This window comes from Mustelus asterias, chromosome 6 (genome assembly GCF_964213995.1).
Source record: "Mustelus asterias chromosome 6, sMusAst1.hap1.1, whole genome shotgun sequence".
Classification (NCBI taxonomy): domain Eukaryota; kingdom Metazoa; phylum Chordata; class Chondrichthyes; order Carcharhiniformes; family Triakidae; genus Mustelus; species Mustelus asterias.
Genome location: NC_135806.1, coordinates 73,596,540 through 73,616,393, shown reverse-complemented (window position 1 = coordinate 73,616,393; position 19,854 = coordinate 73,596,540). Strand labels below are relative to the sequence as shown.

Here is a 19,854-nt window from a genome sequence, read left to right as displayed (position 1 = left end):
TAAAGGTAGGGACTCAGGGTTGGTGTGTTGCCTACCAGGGGCTGGGGTCCGGGATGTGTCTGACAGGGTATTCAGGACTCTTAGGGGGGAGGGAGATAAACCACAAGTTATTGTACATGTGGGGACACACGACATAGGGAGGATAGGGGAAGGGGATATTAGGCAGGGATTTATGGAGTTGGGGTGGAAACTAAAGGCCAAGACTGACAGAGTGGTTATCTCTGGACTCTTGCCTGTACCACGGGATAGTTTAGAGAGGAATAGGGAGAGGGAAGGTTTGAATTCATGGCTGAGGGGATGGTGCAGGAGGGAGGGGTTCAGGTACTTAAGCAATTGGGGCTCGTACTGGGGAAGGTGTGACCTCTATGAGAAGGATGGTCTACACCTTAATCAGAAGGGGACCAATATCCTGGGGGGTAAATTTGCTAAGGCCATGCAGGGAGGTTTAAACTGATTCGGGGGGGGGGAGGGATCCTGAGTAGTGGGGCTGAAAGTGAGGGATGCATGGATGGGGACTGCAATGCACGGCATTGCAGAGGTGGGGTGGAGCAGGGTTTGAAATGTGTATACTTCAATGCCAGGAGTATTCGCAATAAAGTGGGTGAACTTGCAGCGTGGATCAGTACCTGGGACTTCGATGTTGTGGCTATTTCAGAGACATGGATAGAGCAGGGGCAGGAATGGATGCTGCAGGTCCCGGGGTTCAAATGTTTTAGTCGAAGTAGGGAAGGAGGTAGAAGAGGGGGAGGGGTAGCATTATTGGTCAGAGATTGTATCACAGTGTCAGAGAGGAGGTTTGATGAGGACTTATCTGTTGAGGTAGTATGGGCGGAGATTAGAAATAGGAGAGGAGAGGTCACCCTGTTGGGAGTCTTTTATAGACCTCCTAAAAGTTCTAGAGAGGTTGAGGAAAGGATTGCGGAGTCAATCCTGCTTAGGAGTGAAAGTAATAGGGCAATTGTTATGGGGGATTTTAACTTGACTAATATTGACTGGAATTGTTATAGCTCTAGCTCGTTAGAGGGGTCAGTTTTTGTTCAAAGCGTGCAGGAAGGTTTTTTGACTCAGTATGTAGACAGGCCAACTAGAGGTGAGGCTATATTGGATCTGGTGCTGGGAAATGAGCCAGACCAGGTGCTAGACTTGGAAGTTGGTGTGCATTTTGGTGATAGTGACCACAATTCGGTTACGTTCACCTTAGTGATGGAAAGGGATAGGCATGAACCTCGGGCCAGTGGTTTTAGCTGGGGGAAGGGTAATTATGAGGCTATTAGGAGAGAATTAGGAAACATAGGTTGGACTAGGAGATTACAGGGACTGGGAACGTCCGACATGTGGAGTTTTTTCAAGGAGCAGCTACTGCGAGTCTGTGATAGGTATGTCCCTGTCAGGCAAGGAGGAATTGGTAGGGCTAGGGAACCGTGGTGCACCAAAAAAGTTTCTTTGTTGGTTAAAAAGAAAAAGGAGGCTTATGTTCGGATGAGACGTGAGCACTCGGGTAGTGCACTAGAAAGCTTTAGATTGGCTAAGAGGGAGTTGAAGAGCGAGCTTAGAAGGGCTAAAAGGGGACATGAGAAGACTTTGGCGGATAGGGTTAAAGAGAATCCTAAGGCGTTCTATAGGTATGTCAAGAACAGAAGGTTGGTTAGGGCAAGTTTAGGGCCAGTTATAGATGGCAGAGGGAAGTTATGTGTGGAACCGGAGGAGATTGGTGAAGCATTGAACCAATATTTCTCTTCGGTGTTCACGCAAGGGGACATGAATATAGCTGAGGAGGACACTGGGTTGCAAGGGAGTAGAATAGACAGTATTACAGTTGATAAGGAGGATGTGCAGGATATTCTGGAGGGTCTGAAAATAGATAAATCCCCTGGTCCGGATGGGATTTATCCAAGGATTCTCTGGGAGGCAAGAGAAGTGATTGCAGAGCCTCTGGCTCTGATCTTCAGGTCGTCGTTGGCCTCTGGTATAGTACCAGAAGATTGGAGGTTAGCGAATGTTGTCCCATTGTTTAAGAAGGGGAACAGAGACTTCCCCGGGAATTATAGACCGGTGAGTCTCACTTCTGTTGTCGGCAAGATGTTGGAAAAAATTATAAGGGATAGGATTTATAGTTATTTGGAGAGTAATGAATTGATAGGTGATAGTCAGCATGGCTTTGTGGCAGGTAGGTCGTGCCTTACTAACCTTATTGAGTTTTTTGAGAAAGTGACCAAGGAGGTGGATGGGGGCAAGGCAGTGGACGTGGTATATATGGATTTTAGTAAGGCGTTTGATAAGGTTCACCATGGTAGGCTTCTGCAGAAAATGCAGATGTATGGGATTGGGGGTGATCTAGGAAATTGGATCAGGAATTGGCTAGCGGATAGGAAACAGAGGGTGGTGGTTGATAGTAAATATTCATCATGGAGTGCGGTTACAAGTGGTGTACCTCAGGGATCTGTTTTGGGGCCACTGCTGTTTGTAATATTTATTAATGATCTGGATGAGGGTATAGTTGGGTGGATTAGCAAATTTGCTGATGACACCAAAGTCGGTGGTGTGGTAGACAGTGAGGAAGGGTGTCGTAGTTTGCAGGAAGACTTAGACAGGTTGCAAAGTTGGGCCGAGAGGTGGCGGATGGAGTTTAATGCGGAGAAGTGTGAGGTAATTCACTTTGGTAGGAATAACAGATGTGTTGAGTATAGGGCTAACGGGAGGACTTTGAATAGTGTGGAGGAGCAGAGGGATCTAGGTGTATGTGTGCATAGATCCCTGAAAGTTGGGAATCAAGTAGATAAGGTTGTTAAGAAGGCATATGGTGTCTTGGCGTTTATTGGTAGGGGGATTGAATTTAGGAGTCGTAGCGTTATGTTGCAACTGTACACAACTCTGGTGCGGCCGCACTTGGAGTACTGTGTGCAGTTCTGGTCCCCACATTACAGGAAGGATGTGGAGGCTTTGGAGAGGGTGCAGAGGAGGTTTACCAGGATGTTGCCTGGTATGGAGGGGAGATCCTATGAGGAGAGGCTGAGGGATTTGGGATTGTTTTCGCTGGAAAGGCGGCGGCTAAGAGGGGATCTTATTGAAACATATAAGATGATTAGAGGTTTAGATAGGGTGGATAGTGATAGCCTTTTTCCTCTGATGGAGAAATCCAGCACGAGGGGGCATGGCTTTAAATTGAGGGGGGGTAGTTATAGAACCGATGTCAGGGGTAGGTTCTTTACCCAGAGGGTGGTGAGGGATTGGAATGCCCTGCCAGCATCAGTAGTAAATGCGCCTAGTTTGGGGGCGTTTAAGAGATCCGTAGATAGGTTCATGGACGAAAAGAAATTGGTTTAGGTTGGAGGGTCACAGTTTTTTTTTTTAACTGGTCGGTGCAACATCGTGGGCCGAAGGGCCTGTTCTGCGCTGTAATGTTCTATGTTCTATGTTCGAGCCTGCTCTGCCATTCAATCTGATCAAGGCTGATCTCTCCCTGGTCTCAAATCCACCTCCCCACCTGCTCCCCATATCCCTTTGTCCATTTTTAAAATTAGAAATACATCTATCTCCTTGAAGCCAGTCAACCACGCTATGGGGCAGCGAGTTCCACAAATTCACCACTCTCTGCAAGAAATAGTATCTCAGTTTTAAATCTACTACCTCTCAACCTATACCTGTGACCTCTTGTTCTAGATTGCCCCTTAAGAGGAAACATTTGGTGTACATTTACTTTATCAATCCCTTTTAAAATTTTATATACTTCAATCAGATCTCCCTCTTCCTTCTAAACTCCAGCGAGTACAAGCCCAAACTGCTTAATCTCTCTTCATACGTCAACCCTTTCATCCCCAGAATCTGGTGAACCTCCTCTGAACTGCCTCCATGCCACCATATCCTTCCTCAAATAAGGAGACCAAAACTGGGCACAATACTCCAAATGTGATCTCACCAACACCCTATACAATTGCAAAAATACTTATTTACTTTTATATTCCAGTCCCTTTGCAATAAATGGCAACATCCCATTTGCTTTTTATTATGGACCCAAAACCTTCCATAATACTCCAGTGATGCCGCTTTAACACAGCAGGGTGAACCCTTGGGGAATCTGTCACTGAGTTTCTGACCAGGTTGTGAAAATTGGCAGAGCGCTCTGAATTCGGACTATCTCTAAATGACATGTTGCGATATCGATTGGTCTGTGGAATTAACAATGTGACAATCCAAAAAGAAATTATTGGCAGAACCCAACTTGGATCTAAAGAAGGCCATTCAGATAGCTGTATCATTGGAGAATGCAGAGAAAGGCGTTCAGGAACTACAGGGGACGCCATATAGTAGTGTCTTCCAATTGGGGGGAGGGGCCTCATGCAATGTCCATCCCTCAACTAAGAGAGATGGTATTGGTAAAATATCTTCGAATCCCTTACAGCAGCAGAGCCCGAGTCGCATCATCAGGCAGTCAAGGAAGGGCAGGAACAGCCTTCAGACTATTCCAGAAGATTGTAGACGCCAGATAGCGGACTATTGCAAGTCCGGTGAAAGACCAGAATCGGGGCTAAGTTTTAGGGACAGTCAAAATGTGTGCTATTTCAAAAAAAGGCCAAGTACTGGACCGTACCTTTCAACCAGGAACTAGGACAATACAATTAAATCGCATCTCCAGAACAAAGGTTGCGTCCATAATGGTGAAGTTGTTAGTAAATGGCCACATATTAAAATGGAAATGGGTACAGGGGCTGCGGTCTCTGTTATTGAGGAGCTGATTTATGATCACCTTCAGGCTGGTATTCAGCTCCTGAACTTAGAAAACACAAAGGCCAGGCTAGCCACCTACATGGGGAATCCATTGCCGATAAAGGGCACCTAGTGGCTCACAGGCAGGCAGCAATCAGCTCGACTTCCACTCATTGTATGGGGATAAGGACCTAGCCTAAAGGGGAGGGATTAGCTGCAAAACAACAGACTGAACAGGCTGGAGATCTTCAGGCTGGCCGTAGGGGGGACTACAAAGTCATCAATAAGTACCCCGAAGACTTCCAGAAAGGCTTGGAAAAATAGGGGATCCAGAGTTAAGATTTGTGTTGACCCCATTTGCAACCCCCAAGTATTTTAGAGTGAGATCAGTTCCATACTCCCAATTGGAAATAGCAGAGTCAGAACTGGAACGCCTGGGAAAGCTGGGCATAATAAGACCTGTACAGTTCGCATCTGTTGTTCTTGTCCTTAAGCCGGATAAATCAGTCCGAATATGTGAAGACTATAAGCTGACAGTCAACAGGGTTTCTAAATTTGACAGATACCCCATGCCCTGGATTGAAGACCTGTGCGCCAGGTTAACTGGGGGCCAAACATTTTGGAAGATGGATATGAGCCATACGTAGATCCAACGTGAATCGAATGAGCCTTCCTGAAAGTACATGACAATATGTGGAAAGGCCTATATGAGTACATTCTCCTGCCCTTCTGCATGTGCCATTTTTCAACGCGTCATGGAGAACTCCAAGGGTTTCTTCAGGTAGCGGTGTACCTGGATGATGTCTTGGTCACAGGAACTTCGGAACCTAGCGAACCTGGAAGAGGTCTTACGCCGATTTTCAGAGGTCAGGGTGCGCCTGAAAAGGGGAAAATGTGTCTTCCAAGCAAGTAGCGTGATCTACTTGGGCTATCAGTTGGATGGCAAGTGCCTTCATCCAGTGATGACAATGTGAGGGCCATTAAGGAGGAACCAATTCTAAGGAACTCCACGGAATTAAAATCCTTCCTGAGGTTAGTGAGTTATTGCAGGAAGTTTATTCCTAATTTATCTTCTTGCTATCCCCCTTGCATGCCCTACTCAGGAAACATCAAAGTTAGTCTTGGGATGCACTGCAGCTGGAGGCTTTCAACAGTGTTAAACAGCAACTTTTTTATTTATTGGCCCATTTTTGAACCCAAAAAGATTCTTATCTTGGCACGTGATGCCTCCCCATACAGTGCTGGGACGGTACTGGCATGCCACTGGAAAGATGGAACAGAGATGTCTGCTGTGTACGCACCTAGGATCTTCTCTCTTGGATGTGAAGTGGAGATATCCCCAGATCGAGAAAGAGGGGTTGGCAGTTGCATTCGGCATTAAAAATTTGCATTAATATGTCTACAGTGGACGCTTCATCAAAGTAACTGATCATAAACCATTACTGGGACTTTTCAAAGAACATAAGGCAATAACTCCCATTGCTCCCATCCTGATACAGTGTTGGGCTTTGTTACTGGTAGCTGATGAGTATCTCCTAGAGCACCATCCCGGGACCTGGATAGCTAATGCTAATGCACTGAGTCGTCTGCCGTTGCCCATTAGCCCGGCTTCATTACCGGGTGTGGAAGAGGTTGTGATGACCCTCAATCTTTTTGGACACTTGCCGGTGTCTGCAAGGCAAATCAAGGCTTGGAAGCAAAAGGAACCAGCCCTTTCTAAATTAAAAAAATCATAGTAGCACTGGATGTAGAAAGACAAGCTCAGTGTTGAGGATGGCATCATCCTCTATGGTTCCTGCGTATTTTCCCCTCACCCAGGGCAAAATCAGATACTTACACCATAGTCACCCTGGGATTTCAAAGATGAAAATGCTAGCCAGGAGCTACATGTGGTGGCTGGCCTTGACGCAGACATTACCAACTTGGTCAGAGAGTGTGAGTTATGACAAAAGAATCAGAAATGACCCCCCTCAGCCTACCTGCATCCCTGGGACTGGCCTGGTAGACCCTGGGAATGAGTTCATATAGACTCTGCTGGGCCGTTTTTGGGCTCCATGTCCTTGATTATGGTCAACACTCACTCCAAATGATTGAAGGTACATCTCATGAGTTCCACCACTTCGCATGTTACTATTGAGAAACTACAACAAAGCTTCTACACGCATGGGATACTTTGAAGTCCTGGTCTCTGACACTGTTACTGCCTTTACAGGCACTGTGTCTCAGACCTTCATGCTTTCCAATGGAATAAAATATATTAGAACCCTATCACCAGTCATCAAATGTGTTGGCTGAACAAGCGGTGCAGACTTTTAAGCTTGGCATGGAAGCAACCCACAGCGTCCATGGAGACCAAACTGGTGTGAATTTTATTCGACTCCAGGCTTATCCTTTTCACAACAACAGTAGTCACCCCAATGGAATTGTTAGTGGGATGGAGGCTTCGAACACGATTGAACCAACTGTTTCCAAATCTGGCGGGGAGGGTACAGACCCAACAAGAGAATCAGAAAAAGAACTATGATTCTGTAAGGACAGAATGAACATTCAAAGCTGGTGACTGAGTCCCATGTGAGAAGCTTTGGGAAGGCCTCAGTTGGATCCCCGGGATCATAACGGAAAAACAGGGCCCATGCCATTTGCGGACGGCTGGATTCTCTGGTCTCACCACTGTCAATGGGATTTCCCATTGAAACCACCCTTGCCACCGGGAAACCCGCAAGCAGGAGTGCGCTGCTGGCGAGACCAAAGAATCCCATTGGCGTAGACGGCCAGAGAATCCCACTCTCATGGAGGGCCGAAGAATCCCACTCTTGCGTTCTTCCTAAAATAAGGAGACTAATTCTGTACATGTGATCTCACCAAGCCCTGTACAACTGAAGCATAACCTCCCTACTTTTGTATTCCCCTCACAATAAAAGATAGCATTCTATTAGCTTTCCTAATTACTCACTGTACTTGCATTCCCTTTTGCAATTCATGCACTGGGACGCTCCTGCATCTCACAGTTCTGCAATCTCTCACCATTTAGATAAGTGTTTTTTTTCTATTCTTCCTGCCAAAAGGGATGATTTCACACTTTCCCACATTATCCTTTGCTTGCCAGGGTTGAACAGAAATAAGACATTTCTTCACAAGAGCTACACGAGTTATCCCAATTTCTTTCAGTGGATCTCAGTAGAACTGGTTAGTGACTGCCATTGCCAGGGACCTTGAAGAAAATTGCCTACTGACCTTCGGAGCACTTTATTCAATATATGAATTTAATAGAGAAAACCTCACAGATGCCAAGGACTAAGGAAAGTGAGGAAATGTACCTTTGAAGTAAAAAACTTGCACTGTCGCTTTTGTAAAAAATAGGGGAACTTAAGAAGGAAGCAAACATGACAAGCCACTGAAAAGAGATAAGCACTAATTCTGTTAATGAAATGAGAGGCTCAGTAATAAAAATGTTTACAAGACTATGATTAGACTAGAGTTAATTCTATCTTGAGGTTTGGACACCTCGATACAGAAAGGACATAAAGTCTTCGTGAGCCTGGATTCATCAGAATTAGACCAGGTTGAAAATCTTTAGTTACGAGCAGGAATTTAAGATAAAGGACTATTTTCATTGGAACAGAGAAGGCGAAGAGGAGATTTATTAAAGATTTTTAAATAAAAAAGGGTGGAATTTTCCTAACAAATGGAAAAGTGTCAGTCTCGGTGTGAAAACTGGTGCGATTCCCGCCGGCCCTGGCAGCATGATCCGGACTGCAATTTTTAGGCACTCAGAAAAAAATTTCCCCACGTGACGGCAAATGCTCCTGAAGTGTGGAGCATCTGACTCGCCCACCCTGGGGGCTCATCTGAGTGCTTTAATCAAGGGGGTGCTGAAGTTAAATGGTTCCACAGCACTTGCTCTCATTCAGCCAGGAGAATGGCAGTAAGGAAACCAGCTCCTCGATTTATGGAGGGGACCGTCACTCATATGCTGGATGCCGTGGAGGAGAGGCGGGCAACAATATACCCTCAGGCTGGCAGGAGGCCCTCCAGCAAGATAGCAAAGCCTGCCAGGGAGATGGTGGCAGCACTGGTCAGTGCCAGCAGCCTGACCAAAAGGACGGGGGTAGAGTGCCACAGGAAGATGAATGACCTAGTCCGTTCTGCCAGAGTAAGTCTCCCTGTCTCCTCTCTGCACTCCACCTTGCCTTCACCCCCCGGAATGACACCTCGATCCCACATGCTGCCACCTAGCAGCGCCCCAGCACCCAACCTCCCCAGGCTTCTTCACACACACCCCCGGCAATCCTCACATGCCAGGTTTAATCAACATCTGACACACCAGGCGGTCAGCTCACATCATCCCCATTTGTATTCCTGCAGGATGTGCTTGCCCCCAACCATCATGAGCGAGAGATGACGGGTAGTGGGATGCCCGAGATGGGAATCCTGACTCGTTTTGAGGAGAGAGCCCTATAACTCACAGGGGAGGAGCAGTGGGCCTGTGCTGAGAGCAAGGTGAGCTTGGCAGAAAAGTGAGGAGCCACTGTGTATTCCTCCAGCTGACCAATCTCAAGTGTTCTGTGTAGTTCAAACCCTTGACCCGATCATGTGCCAACACCATCTTCCTTTCCTTGCAAAAACACCCTCCAGCAGTGTTCCAGTGTCCACCCTCGATATGACCTCGGGGGACATCTTGGAGAAGGACACTGAAAAAGAGTCAGAGCTCTCACCCGCACCATCCACCATCTCAGAGACACATACCTCAGTGGGCAATCTTAGCAGGCAGGCTTCTGGGTCACTTTGTGGTGAGCATCACACCGCTTCTGATGCAGATCATGTGGAGGCAGGAACTTCCCTGGGATCGGACAGTTGGCGGTGTGCTGGATCCCAGGACTCAGCTGTGCCCTAGCCAGACGCCATGCCTTTGGACATGTTCATCCATCAGCTATTTAAGATGCAAAGGCAAAGTCTGGCATACCAGGAGAGGGTGTCAGCAACATTCTTGCTCCTGCAACGCTGAACAGAAGAGTCCCAAAGCCTTCTATCGCAGGAGATGGTGCCGGCAATGCATGGCATCCAGGCCAACACTGCAAGGGTGGCGTCCAAGATAGAAAGCCTGGGGTTCAAGGTCAGATCCATGATGGGAGAACTTCAAAGCATGGCTCAGTCCCTGAGGTTCATGGCTGAAGGGTTCAACGGCATGGTGCAGACAATGGTGGGCCTATCGGACTGGCAGTGCCAGATGACATTGAGGCTTCTGGAGGGCTCTCCAGCTGCCCCTCCATCATATGGAGTAACCCTGGGGCCCAGGAGCACCCAAAGGGAGGAGGATATGATGGAACACAGCCCAGACCTTTCCACTCAGGAAACTCTGGGAGTGACGAGCCAATCTGAACTCCCTTAGGGTCACACGACAACACCAGCACCACCCGAAAGTAGGCTGGGGCCTACTCGGCCCTCCTGAGGCTGTCCACCGAGGGCATCTCAGCCAACAGGGTGTGGAAAGCAGCAGGCCACCTCCACCTTTGATGTGCATCCTGGGAACACACCAAGACATAGTGGGAGAGTTCGCAAGTGTAAGGAATTGTAGGGTGAAGTTATGCACCAGTAGTTGTGGGACATTGTCACTTGTCACATTTTGATACGTCACTACATTAAATATTATTATTCTTCATCAGTTTAATGCCTCAGAACCTCCCAGTGGCCTGGTGTTTCTCTGCACTGGGACACAGTTGTTCTCAGTGGGCCTCCATGCCAGGCAGACGGTTTGATCCCCTCAGAGCGAATGTTTCAATTACAGTGTTAGAACTCAGGCATGATTCAGGAACCCTAGATCCTGACTCCCTAATTCCTCCTCTGGAGTACAGGGACAAAGGAATGTAGCGCAGACCCTCACTCAGATATGAACCAGGAAGTCAGCGTGCTGACAGCAGACAGACAGGAGTCAGATATACGCAGTAGCTGAGGAGCATCGCACAGCGTTCCGCACTGTGAGTCATCATCACCCTCCTGCATCGACCGGGCTGCCGGCACTCAAGGACTTCCCAGCCCCAGCACCCTGATGATTGAGATCTCAGCCACCTTCATCCCCTGGACACAGAGGGGTCACCATGTCAAAGAATCCCTATCATAGAATTCTTATGTCCTGGAGGGTGTCAAGCTGTTGGACAGCAAGCTTGTCTTCCTCCATGAAGTGGGAGGCGATGAGGGCGTCTCTTGCCCTTCTTCCCATGCACATCCTTGCCCCTACCTGGCCTCCATCCTCTCGATCCTCAGCGGGCACTTCCTTGACAATGCAGGAGATCCCATGGGGACTGTATTGTAGGGTCCCATCAGACCTATCAAAGCATCATCTTCAACACACCAATGCACCGCTCGATGACAGCTCAGGTCACTCTGTGAGCCTCATTGTACCTGGTCTCCACAGCAGTCTGTGGCCTCTGTTCTGGTGTCATTGGCCACAACCTGAGGGGAGATCCCTTGTCCCCAAGGATTCTTCCCTGCAGCTTGAGGTGTTCCTCGAACAGCCCGGGATCTGTGACTGGTCATGTATGAAGCTGTCATGCACGCTCTCTGGAAAACAGGCACACACACATGCATGAAATGCATTTGGTGCTTGCACACCAGCTGGACATTGAGGGAGTGGAACCCCTTCTGGTTTATGATCGGAACTCCCTGGTGTCACAGGGACATGGCTGCAGTTTTTTGCCCCCACAGCTGTGGCAGTCCAGCTACCTGACCAAACCTCATAGCCCTCTCATCCTGCTGGGCCTGGTCCAGGTTCAAAGTGAATAAAGCCCAGACTTCATGCATACAGTGCATCCGTCACCTCACAGATTCACTTATGGGTAGATGGATGCCTGTGAAATACCACTTTGGACCCTGTAGTACCCCGGAGGGACCCCGTGGCAAAGAAGTTGAGGACTGACGTGACCTTGACGGTCACAAGGGCCGGATGTCCTCTGCTTCCACTTGCTGTCAAGTCTGCAAGGACGTGGCACAGGTGCCACACAGTGTCCTTTGTGAGACAAAGTCTTTAACTGCAAATGGCGTTGGACTGCTCCATGAATGACACGAGTCCAGTAGACCCTGGGGCATCTTTGGCGCTTTCATGCTCCCTGCACTGCTGGTGTGGCCTCTGGCCTCTCATCCTGTCCTGCAGCCTCCTGGTCTTGTTGTGCACGATCTCCCCTTGAAGCCAACGCACTTTGCTGCTGGACTCTGTGCAGTGCAGTTATAAATAGAATGGCCAGTTCCACTGGCTCCATACTGATATCGATTGGATAACTGGGAGGGATGAGAGAGAATCAGGTTGGTGTTGCTATTGTAGATCATCATTATCTCGCCGAGTCATGCGCCTTCCGTTGGCCTTCCTGATCTGGAAGTAGCCATCCCAAGAGCATCGCCGGTAGCAATCACACACTCTCAGCCCAGGTGTCCTCCCATCTCCAGACCACGACTGGCCCCGGCCTATACCCTCGCCCACCTACGCTCACCTGTAGACTTCCATCTGCTCTTCCTTCTTTAAGCTCACTACTACTGGGGATTCTTACAGAAGAGTCCTGTGCTCCCTCATCTCGGCTGTTGAAGATCAGTTGGATGGTTATGTCCACCTTGCGGGGGCTGCTGGATCTGACTGGCAGGCATTGGGATCCCAACGAAAAAGCAACCCCATTGCCTCTTGATCCCCTGCCACCAATTCTCATTCCTGGACTTTGAAACTGGTGAATTGACATTGCTAAGGGTTAACCCTTGATGGTCAATTAGTGTCATGAGCATTAATCTCAGGAATGTTAGAGGGGACAAATGCTTTCTGCTTCAGGGAGAGGCAGAGCTAATAGGCACCTTTCTTACTCAGGCTGCATCATTCAGAGATCTCATTGCTGCCATGCTTCAACACTTAAGTGTCCCGAACAGCCACTCCAGAGATTGAGCCCCCCCCCGCAGGGTAAGCACCATGTTCTTTCTCTAGGGTCTCATCCACCCAACCCATTAGGCCTGACTCCTTGACATTCATCACACCCCATCCCCCCCACCTTATGTGACCCCTATAACCACGGCCCTAGACACCCATGCCACAAACTGCATACTCAAACAGCTCTGAAAGAATATTCACACAGCACAGACAGACTAACACAGCACTGAAAGCAGACTCCAAGACCACCGATACCAACCACAATCCCCACCCTGACCCATGAATACAGCCTTATGCCCTCGACAGCTACCCTCCTCTTTCTCTCACCGCCCTGTTTTTAAAAAGCAGTAGTAAGTTGCGCTGACATGATGTTACACTTGGCGGGTGGGAAGATTCAATGAGGTCTGAAGATGCAACAGTAACCATGCTAAGTAGATGCTAATGAGGTCCCAAATTCATCGTTAATTAGATTTGGGCCCTTTCTGGGTGTGAACCTGATAGTGTCATTGGGGAGGGCCCGGGAAAATCGTCTTCCGAAATCTCACCAGCACAAATTCCATTTTTGACCTCTTGTGAATCTTGTGGGATTTGCGCTGTGGCTAATGGACCCACTAAATCGTGCCCAAAGGGTTTTATCAGGGTAATTATGGAAAGATTATGAAGATGCCAACATTCAGGACAATGTAATTTCTGAATGATAGGAGGGTGGGCTGGTACGGAAAATACTTGGACCATTTACCTTATATACTGTCGGAAATACAACTGTAATATGTGCAACCTGTCCTAATAACTTAATTCTTTTAGTCCGCATTCTGGTGAACCGGAGCTGCACCCACTCCAAAGCCTATATGTCCTTCCTAAAGTGTGGTGCTCAAACTGAACACGACTGTAAATGAGATCTCATCACAGCTTTATGTAGCTGTAACATAGCTTCTACCCCTCTATGTCCCAGCCCCCTTGAAATAAAGGCCAACCACTCACTAATCTTTATGACTTTTTGTACTTGCCCACTACCATTTAGTGATTTCAGTACCTTGACTCATAAATCTTTCTGATGCTCCACAGTTCCTTCTTTCCAGCAAGAACATAAGAATAATAAGACGACATGACAATGAAGTACCTTGAAACCTCAAGGTAATTAACCATCGAACCCTTACAGTGTAGAAATAGGCCATCCGGTCCATCGAGTCTGAAAGAGTATCCCCCCCCCCGAGGCCCTGCCATCCATCGCCCCTCCCAGCCCCAAAACCGCTCTTCCCCTCCGCCCCCTCCAACCAACAAACCTCTGAGGAAGCAGCTGTCGACTCACATGATTCTGTGCTAGTGGTGCCATAACGTGTCCATTCGAGATTTTTAACAATCCTTCTGGGTCTCATCTGATTGGACTAATGTGTAAAGAGACCTGAAAGTAACCTGGTGTTCTGTATAATGTATTGCCTTCACATTGCTGTTGTTGTCTGTGACAAAAATGATAAAGTAATTGAACGGGCTCAATAATGCATTGCGGAATCCTTGATAGATCTGTGAACACTAAAGTGGCTGACCAAGTCAGAAAGAGGAATGAACACACCACATATAAATTGATGGCTATGCTGACTTTCTTGGCCACTTTCAGTGTTATTACATGTTGTGTAAAGGTCTTCCATAAGGAACTAGCACAGCTTTTAATGTCTTCTCACGAAGGCACCTTGATCGTTGTCAGTTACCTTTGCCTGCTACATAAAATCTACTTTGTAATGGAGTGGCAGAGCTTGACTGCATACGACTACATGTGCCACTTATCGCCATTTCCTGCTACAAAGAACAAAGAAAATTACAGCACAGGAACAGGCCTTTTGGCCCTCCAAGCCTGCACTGACCATGCTGCCCAACTGAACTAAAACTCCCTACCCTTCCGGGGACCATATCCCTCTATTCCCATCGTATTCGTGTGTTTGTCAAGACGCCCCTTAAAAGTCACTATCGTATCTGCTTTCACTACCTCCCCCGGCAACGAGTTCCAGGCACCCACCACCCTCTGTGTAAAAAACTTCCCTCGTACATCTCCTTTAAACCTTGCCCCCCGCACTTTAAACCTATGCCCCCTAGTAATTGACTCTTCCACCTTGGGAAAAAGCTGACCCTCCTTGTCCAAGTCCATTGCTGGAAGAATGCTGAAAATAGATCCTACCATTGGAATTCTACTGCCTCACCTACCACAGAATCGGAGCGGGCGAGCGTGGACAACGGAAATGTCCATTGACCTCGGTCGGGAATTTCCAGTTTCCCTCGAGCGAGGCCATAAAATCCTGCCCACGTGTTACTGAACTGAAAGAAAAATACAATTTGAACCAATCCACTGCTTCCTTATTGAACAAGATCTGTTTCATTCGTGTAAGATGAACACTGCACTAGTGTTGCATTGCTGCTACAATATAGGACACTTAAGTTTTCAATCTACAGCTTAATTATCCCTGGCATATTCGTGTTCACGCTTCAAAGTCTCCATTCAGCATTTTAACACTGTTGACTGCTGTTGAACAATTGCTGCCAACATCAAGCTTTTACATCAGCACTAATTCTGAGCTCCAGGCTTGATTTTGTACTTTTGGCACTCTGCTAATTGAAGTCCCAATGTTCACACTATGAAATGGAGGGGGACAGGTAATGGAAAGCATAGCAGTACAGCTGGAAATAAGGGATGTACCTGAAGAATGAGAGAAGAAACAACGAGTTACAGGCTAAGTAAGAAAGGGGTTATGTTGGAGACGATCGAGGAACAAAAAAACTTTGCACTGATAAACGTGATTCACAAATTCATGCAGTAAATGCAATTGTGTGACAAGGAAATTAGGTAAGAAACACTGCTAGTGACAGAAAGAAAATTGGAAGCATTAAATATTTTTTCACAAACACACAGGCCGGAATTCTGCAGCCATTCACCTGCGGGATCTTCCGGATTCTCTGACGCCGCACCCACCCCTGCCGCGGGTTTCCTGCCAGTGAGGCGTGCCTTCAACAGGAAACCCTGTTGACAACAGCAGGGGCAGAAGATCCTGCTGCCGGCCAATGGTTGGGGGGGATGGGGATGGGGATGGGGTGGGGGGGGGGCTCCACCACTGCGAAACACGCCCAGGGGCCGGAACTTTCTGGCCGTTCACGCCGGTGGGATCTTTCCATCCCACCGATAGCCAACTCCTGCCTCGGGTTTCCTGGCAGCAAGGGATGCATTCAATGGGAAACGCCGTTGACAATGACGGGACCAGAAGATCCCGCCACCAGCCAATGGCGGGCCACCTCTGCCATTGCAAAACCTATGGCGGATTGGGCCGAATATTCCGCCCACAGTATTAATCAGGCTTCAGGAGGTATCTTTAGAAATACCACAGACCTGCTTTGAATTGAATTTTCGGTGATGAGATTACAGCCAAGGAACCACAACACACAAAGTGTCCTGTTTTGCACATGCCTTTTTTATTACAGTTTTTACTCCTGAGACTTTCCCCTGTTATTTTTGTTTGTTTGCTGTCTGTGCAGAAAACAGTTCAAAGGCTTCTTTAATCTACTTGTTTTTGCAAGTAAGGTGGCTAAGGAAAGACTTTGAAGCATAATTATCGAAAAAAATATGGTTAGAATTTGACATGAGAGGAGGATTAAATGTAAGGATATGAAAAAGCAGCTCTAATTTGCAGACAACTCCAATGGGTCACACAATGCATCAAAGTTGATGCCATGGATGATAAACAAGATCAGAAAATGGTTTGATCCATCATGTCATGGCTGACAATAAATGTGCTATCTATTTCAATAGCTTTGTCAACAGAGATGTGACACCCTTTAAGCAATTGTCAGAGTTCTAACAAGTTTTTATTCAAATTCTACACAGCATAAAGAAGGTAAGTGGGTGCTCAAAGGAGTTTGGATGGTTGATTTATTAATGAAAATGTGACATATACAACTGTGGCATATTTGTATACTTCCATTCCCTCCATTTTTTTTTGAATAGGGTGTCATATTTTGAAAAAACAAAATTTAGCCTTTTTAAAGAATATTATTTTTCCATTTGTTCCTTTAAGATCTTTTGGATCTTTGGAAAGCCCAGTGTAAAACTCACATCTGCTTTCAACCATGGTGGATGCCATTGGACCAATCAGGTATTGCACTGAGTGGAGTTCTTGGGTAGCTCAGGAATGTCCCTGGACTGTCCTCAAGCTTGCTGTGCACACAGACGGTACAGCTGGAAGGCTTGCCCATTCCTCTTCCTCCTCCTGGATCCAGATTTTGAATTTATCATAAATGGAAGGAAAACTGATTTGGGCTCCACCCCCAAATTGTTTGCAGAACTGCCCAATTTCCATCCTCCCACAACTTACGGATTTGGGCCCTGTTCCCCAATTTGTACCGAACAAACCTCCATTCGAAGGACTGATTTTTAAATTCTTGTTACTGTCCTGATTCTTTAGACAGTTTCAGGGCAGTGGTGGGACAAACACTGGAATGGAAATGATGGGCAAAATTCTCTCAAGCCCCCACCTGTGGCTTCATTGGTGGCCGGGGGTGGAGAATTCAGCAGGAAGCCCAGTAGTGGTTTCACATGCCTGTGACTTTATAGCGGGATTTTCCACTGCTGCCCGCCAGGTAGATCGGGAAACCCGCTGGTGGCTGGCGTGAGACTCATTTGCATCCCACGAATGGCTTGCCCCGCCAGAGAATATGGCGTAAAACACCTGGTTGCATATTTAATCAGCTCGGAGCTGGAAGATTTGGCGTGTTTCCTCACCTACCTCTTCAGCGTGACAACACTCCACGTTCCCAACCCCACCACTGGACTTTGTCCTCAGATGGGAGAATTCTGCCCACTGATCATGGCTTGAAGTTCAGCAAGTCTGACTTGTGGGTGGTCCATGATTCAGCACTCCCAGCAGAAACAGATGACAATAGGGGTCAAATGGCACAGTTTGACCTGAATGCAAATTTCATATTAATCAGCACTGACATTTCACTTCCTGAACCCAGTCACAAATTATGCGTGATACAAGCCGAGAGGCAGCCATTTGTAATGCTAATCTCGAGAAGCAGTGAGAAGATCTGGCTGCCATTTTCCCTAGATTGGTTTAGGCGTTGTAAGCCTTTAAATCTCCCATAACTTCATCTGCTTGTAGTTGGGTGTGCATTTTGTATTTCTCCAACACTTAAATAACCACTCTGACCTTTAACCAGTTCTCCCTTTAAAAGTGCTTTCAATAAGGCGGTACGGTGGCACAATGGTTAGCACTGCTGCCTCACAGCGCTACGGACCCGGGTTCAATTCCGGCCTCAGGTCACTGTATCCAGTTTGCACGTTCTCCCCATGTCTGCATGGGTTTCCTCTGAGTGCTCCAGTTTCCTCCCACAATCAAAGATGTGTGGGTTAGGTTGATTGGCCGTGCTAAATTGCCCCTTCGTGTCAGGAGGATTAGCAGGATAAATACATGGGGTTATGGGGATAAATCCTGGGTGGGATTGAGGTTGGTGCAGGCTCGATGGGCCAAATGGCCTCCTTCTGCACTGTAGGGATTCTATGAAATCCTGTAATTATTGTCTGTCCCGCTGGATTATTTGGCTTTCCAAATGGTGAAATGCCTGTGGGTAGTGTGATTAATGCTGGCAGGTCACCTATTCAAAGATGATATGGCGTAACCATATTTCCCTATGCGAATGAGGCTGAGAGGTGACAAAAAGTTCCTCAGCTGGCCTAAGTTTATTTGTTTCTGATAGCCTATGGAATATTATTCATTGGAAATTGCTTACGGTTAGTGTGTTGTAATGATCAGTACCAAATTAAGCTTGTCACTCAATCTCTTGAATCATAAGTAAAGATAGTTGTAAAACAACAATGGAAATATTGGTGACATTTTCTTTTGAAAATTTCCATTTTAAATGATGTGACAGAAATGTTGCTGCTGGGCATTTAGAGTTTCTTGAAAGATAATCCCTTCCCCCTGTATTATAATGGTAATCAGATTTATATTATAGTTTGAATTTAATTGGATAAATTCCTGAATCACTTCCCAGTTTTGGAATGAAAGTGGAGGGAGGGTTTTTTTTTTGTTTTTGAGTGGCGGAAGAAAAAATAGCAGATTTGAATATTTTGAACTTTCTGCTCAGTGGAGAACCAGGTGTTTTCTTTGAGGCAATGTTCCTGACTAATATTTTCGACATGTCAGTGTAGAAGAGGTTTCTTATCCTGTTTTTTCTCTGTGTTATGTCGCAACACATCAATAAAATGTCAAAGTTTCCATTTCATTTTATTTTGTATTTGTTCTAGGTGCAGCTGTGCTAAGTATTACTTTACAGCATTTTCTCAGTGGATTGATAACAACATTGACATTTAGTATCATGATGCTGTGCACCCAGAAGGCTGAGGAAAGAATCCAGGTAACGCGTGCGTATTTTATGACATTGTCATTATTTTGCTAACCTGATATAGTATTTCAGGGTCACTTAGGTTACCCTCCATGGGAAGTTTAGAGTAGGCAATTCTTGTTACTCTTATCACGCTATCCAGTCCTTGAGACATGTTGCTGAGATAAAACAACTATTTTTATTGTTCCAATGTTTTTCTATCATGAACATCAATGGCAATTTATCCTGTTATAAGAGCAGGTTGTTCAAATATAAGAGCCTATTTAAAGTTGCACAATAACTGATTTGGATATCACCATGATCCTCTGGAATTGAATCTGAAATGATGTGTACACTCCAGCTGTCTATTCTACAGAGAAACTGCAGCCCTTTTGGGTAGGGGAGCAGGTCGGGCAAGATCTTTACCATCTCTCCCACAGTCATCAGGTTTTGCTGTACAACTATAACTACTGTCAATTGCAGCAACTTTCTAATGCTACTGCCTCGAAATTTAGTCTTTATCTTTTTACTGTTTCCATCATTGTTACTTTATTTTACAGTCATGACACAAATATTAATAAAAAACCTGGGGATGTATTTAGGTGCTTTATATCAGTTCTATCTCTGCACATTCTAATGCTGCGTATAATTTCTGTTTTTTGGGGGACACAGTTTGTTTAATTCCAAGGTTTCTTTATAAAAAGAAAATTGGCTTTTTGATGAGAAAACACATTCTAACCTTACCTAGGATGATTGTTGCTTAATTTTCTCAATTGCTCAAACGTTGGTTACAGTGCTTGCTTGCTTTTCGGACATGTGTTTTTAAGACTGGGAAGGCACTTGACAAGGTAGACACAAAGCGGTTGTTCACCCTGGCTGCACAACCT

General features: G+C 46.5%; 1 protein-coding gene across 2 annotated transcripts in view; it reads left to right on the top strand.

The window, feature by feature from the left end:
* Positions 1–19,854, top strand: part of slc33a2 (solute carrier family 33 member 2) — a 97,234-nt gene that overhangs the window by 43,641 nt on the left and 33,739 nt on the right. For both annotated transcript variants that reach the window (XM_078214551.1, XM_078214552.1), the window contains exon 6: positions 18,891–19,000. In XM_078214551.1, the coding sequence (XP_078070677.1) occupies positions 18,891–19,000 (110 nt within the window). The remainder of the gene's footprint in view (positions 1–18,890; positions 19,001–19,854) is intronic.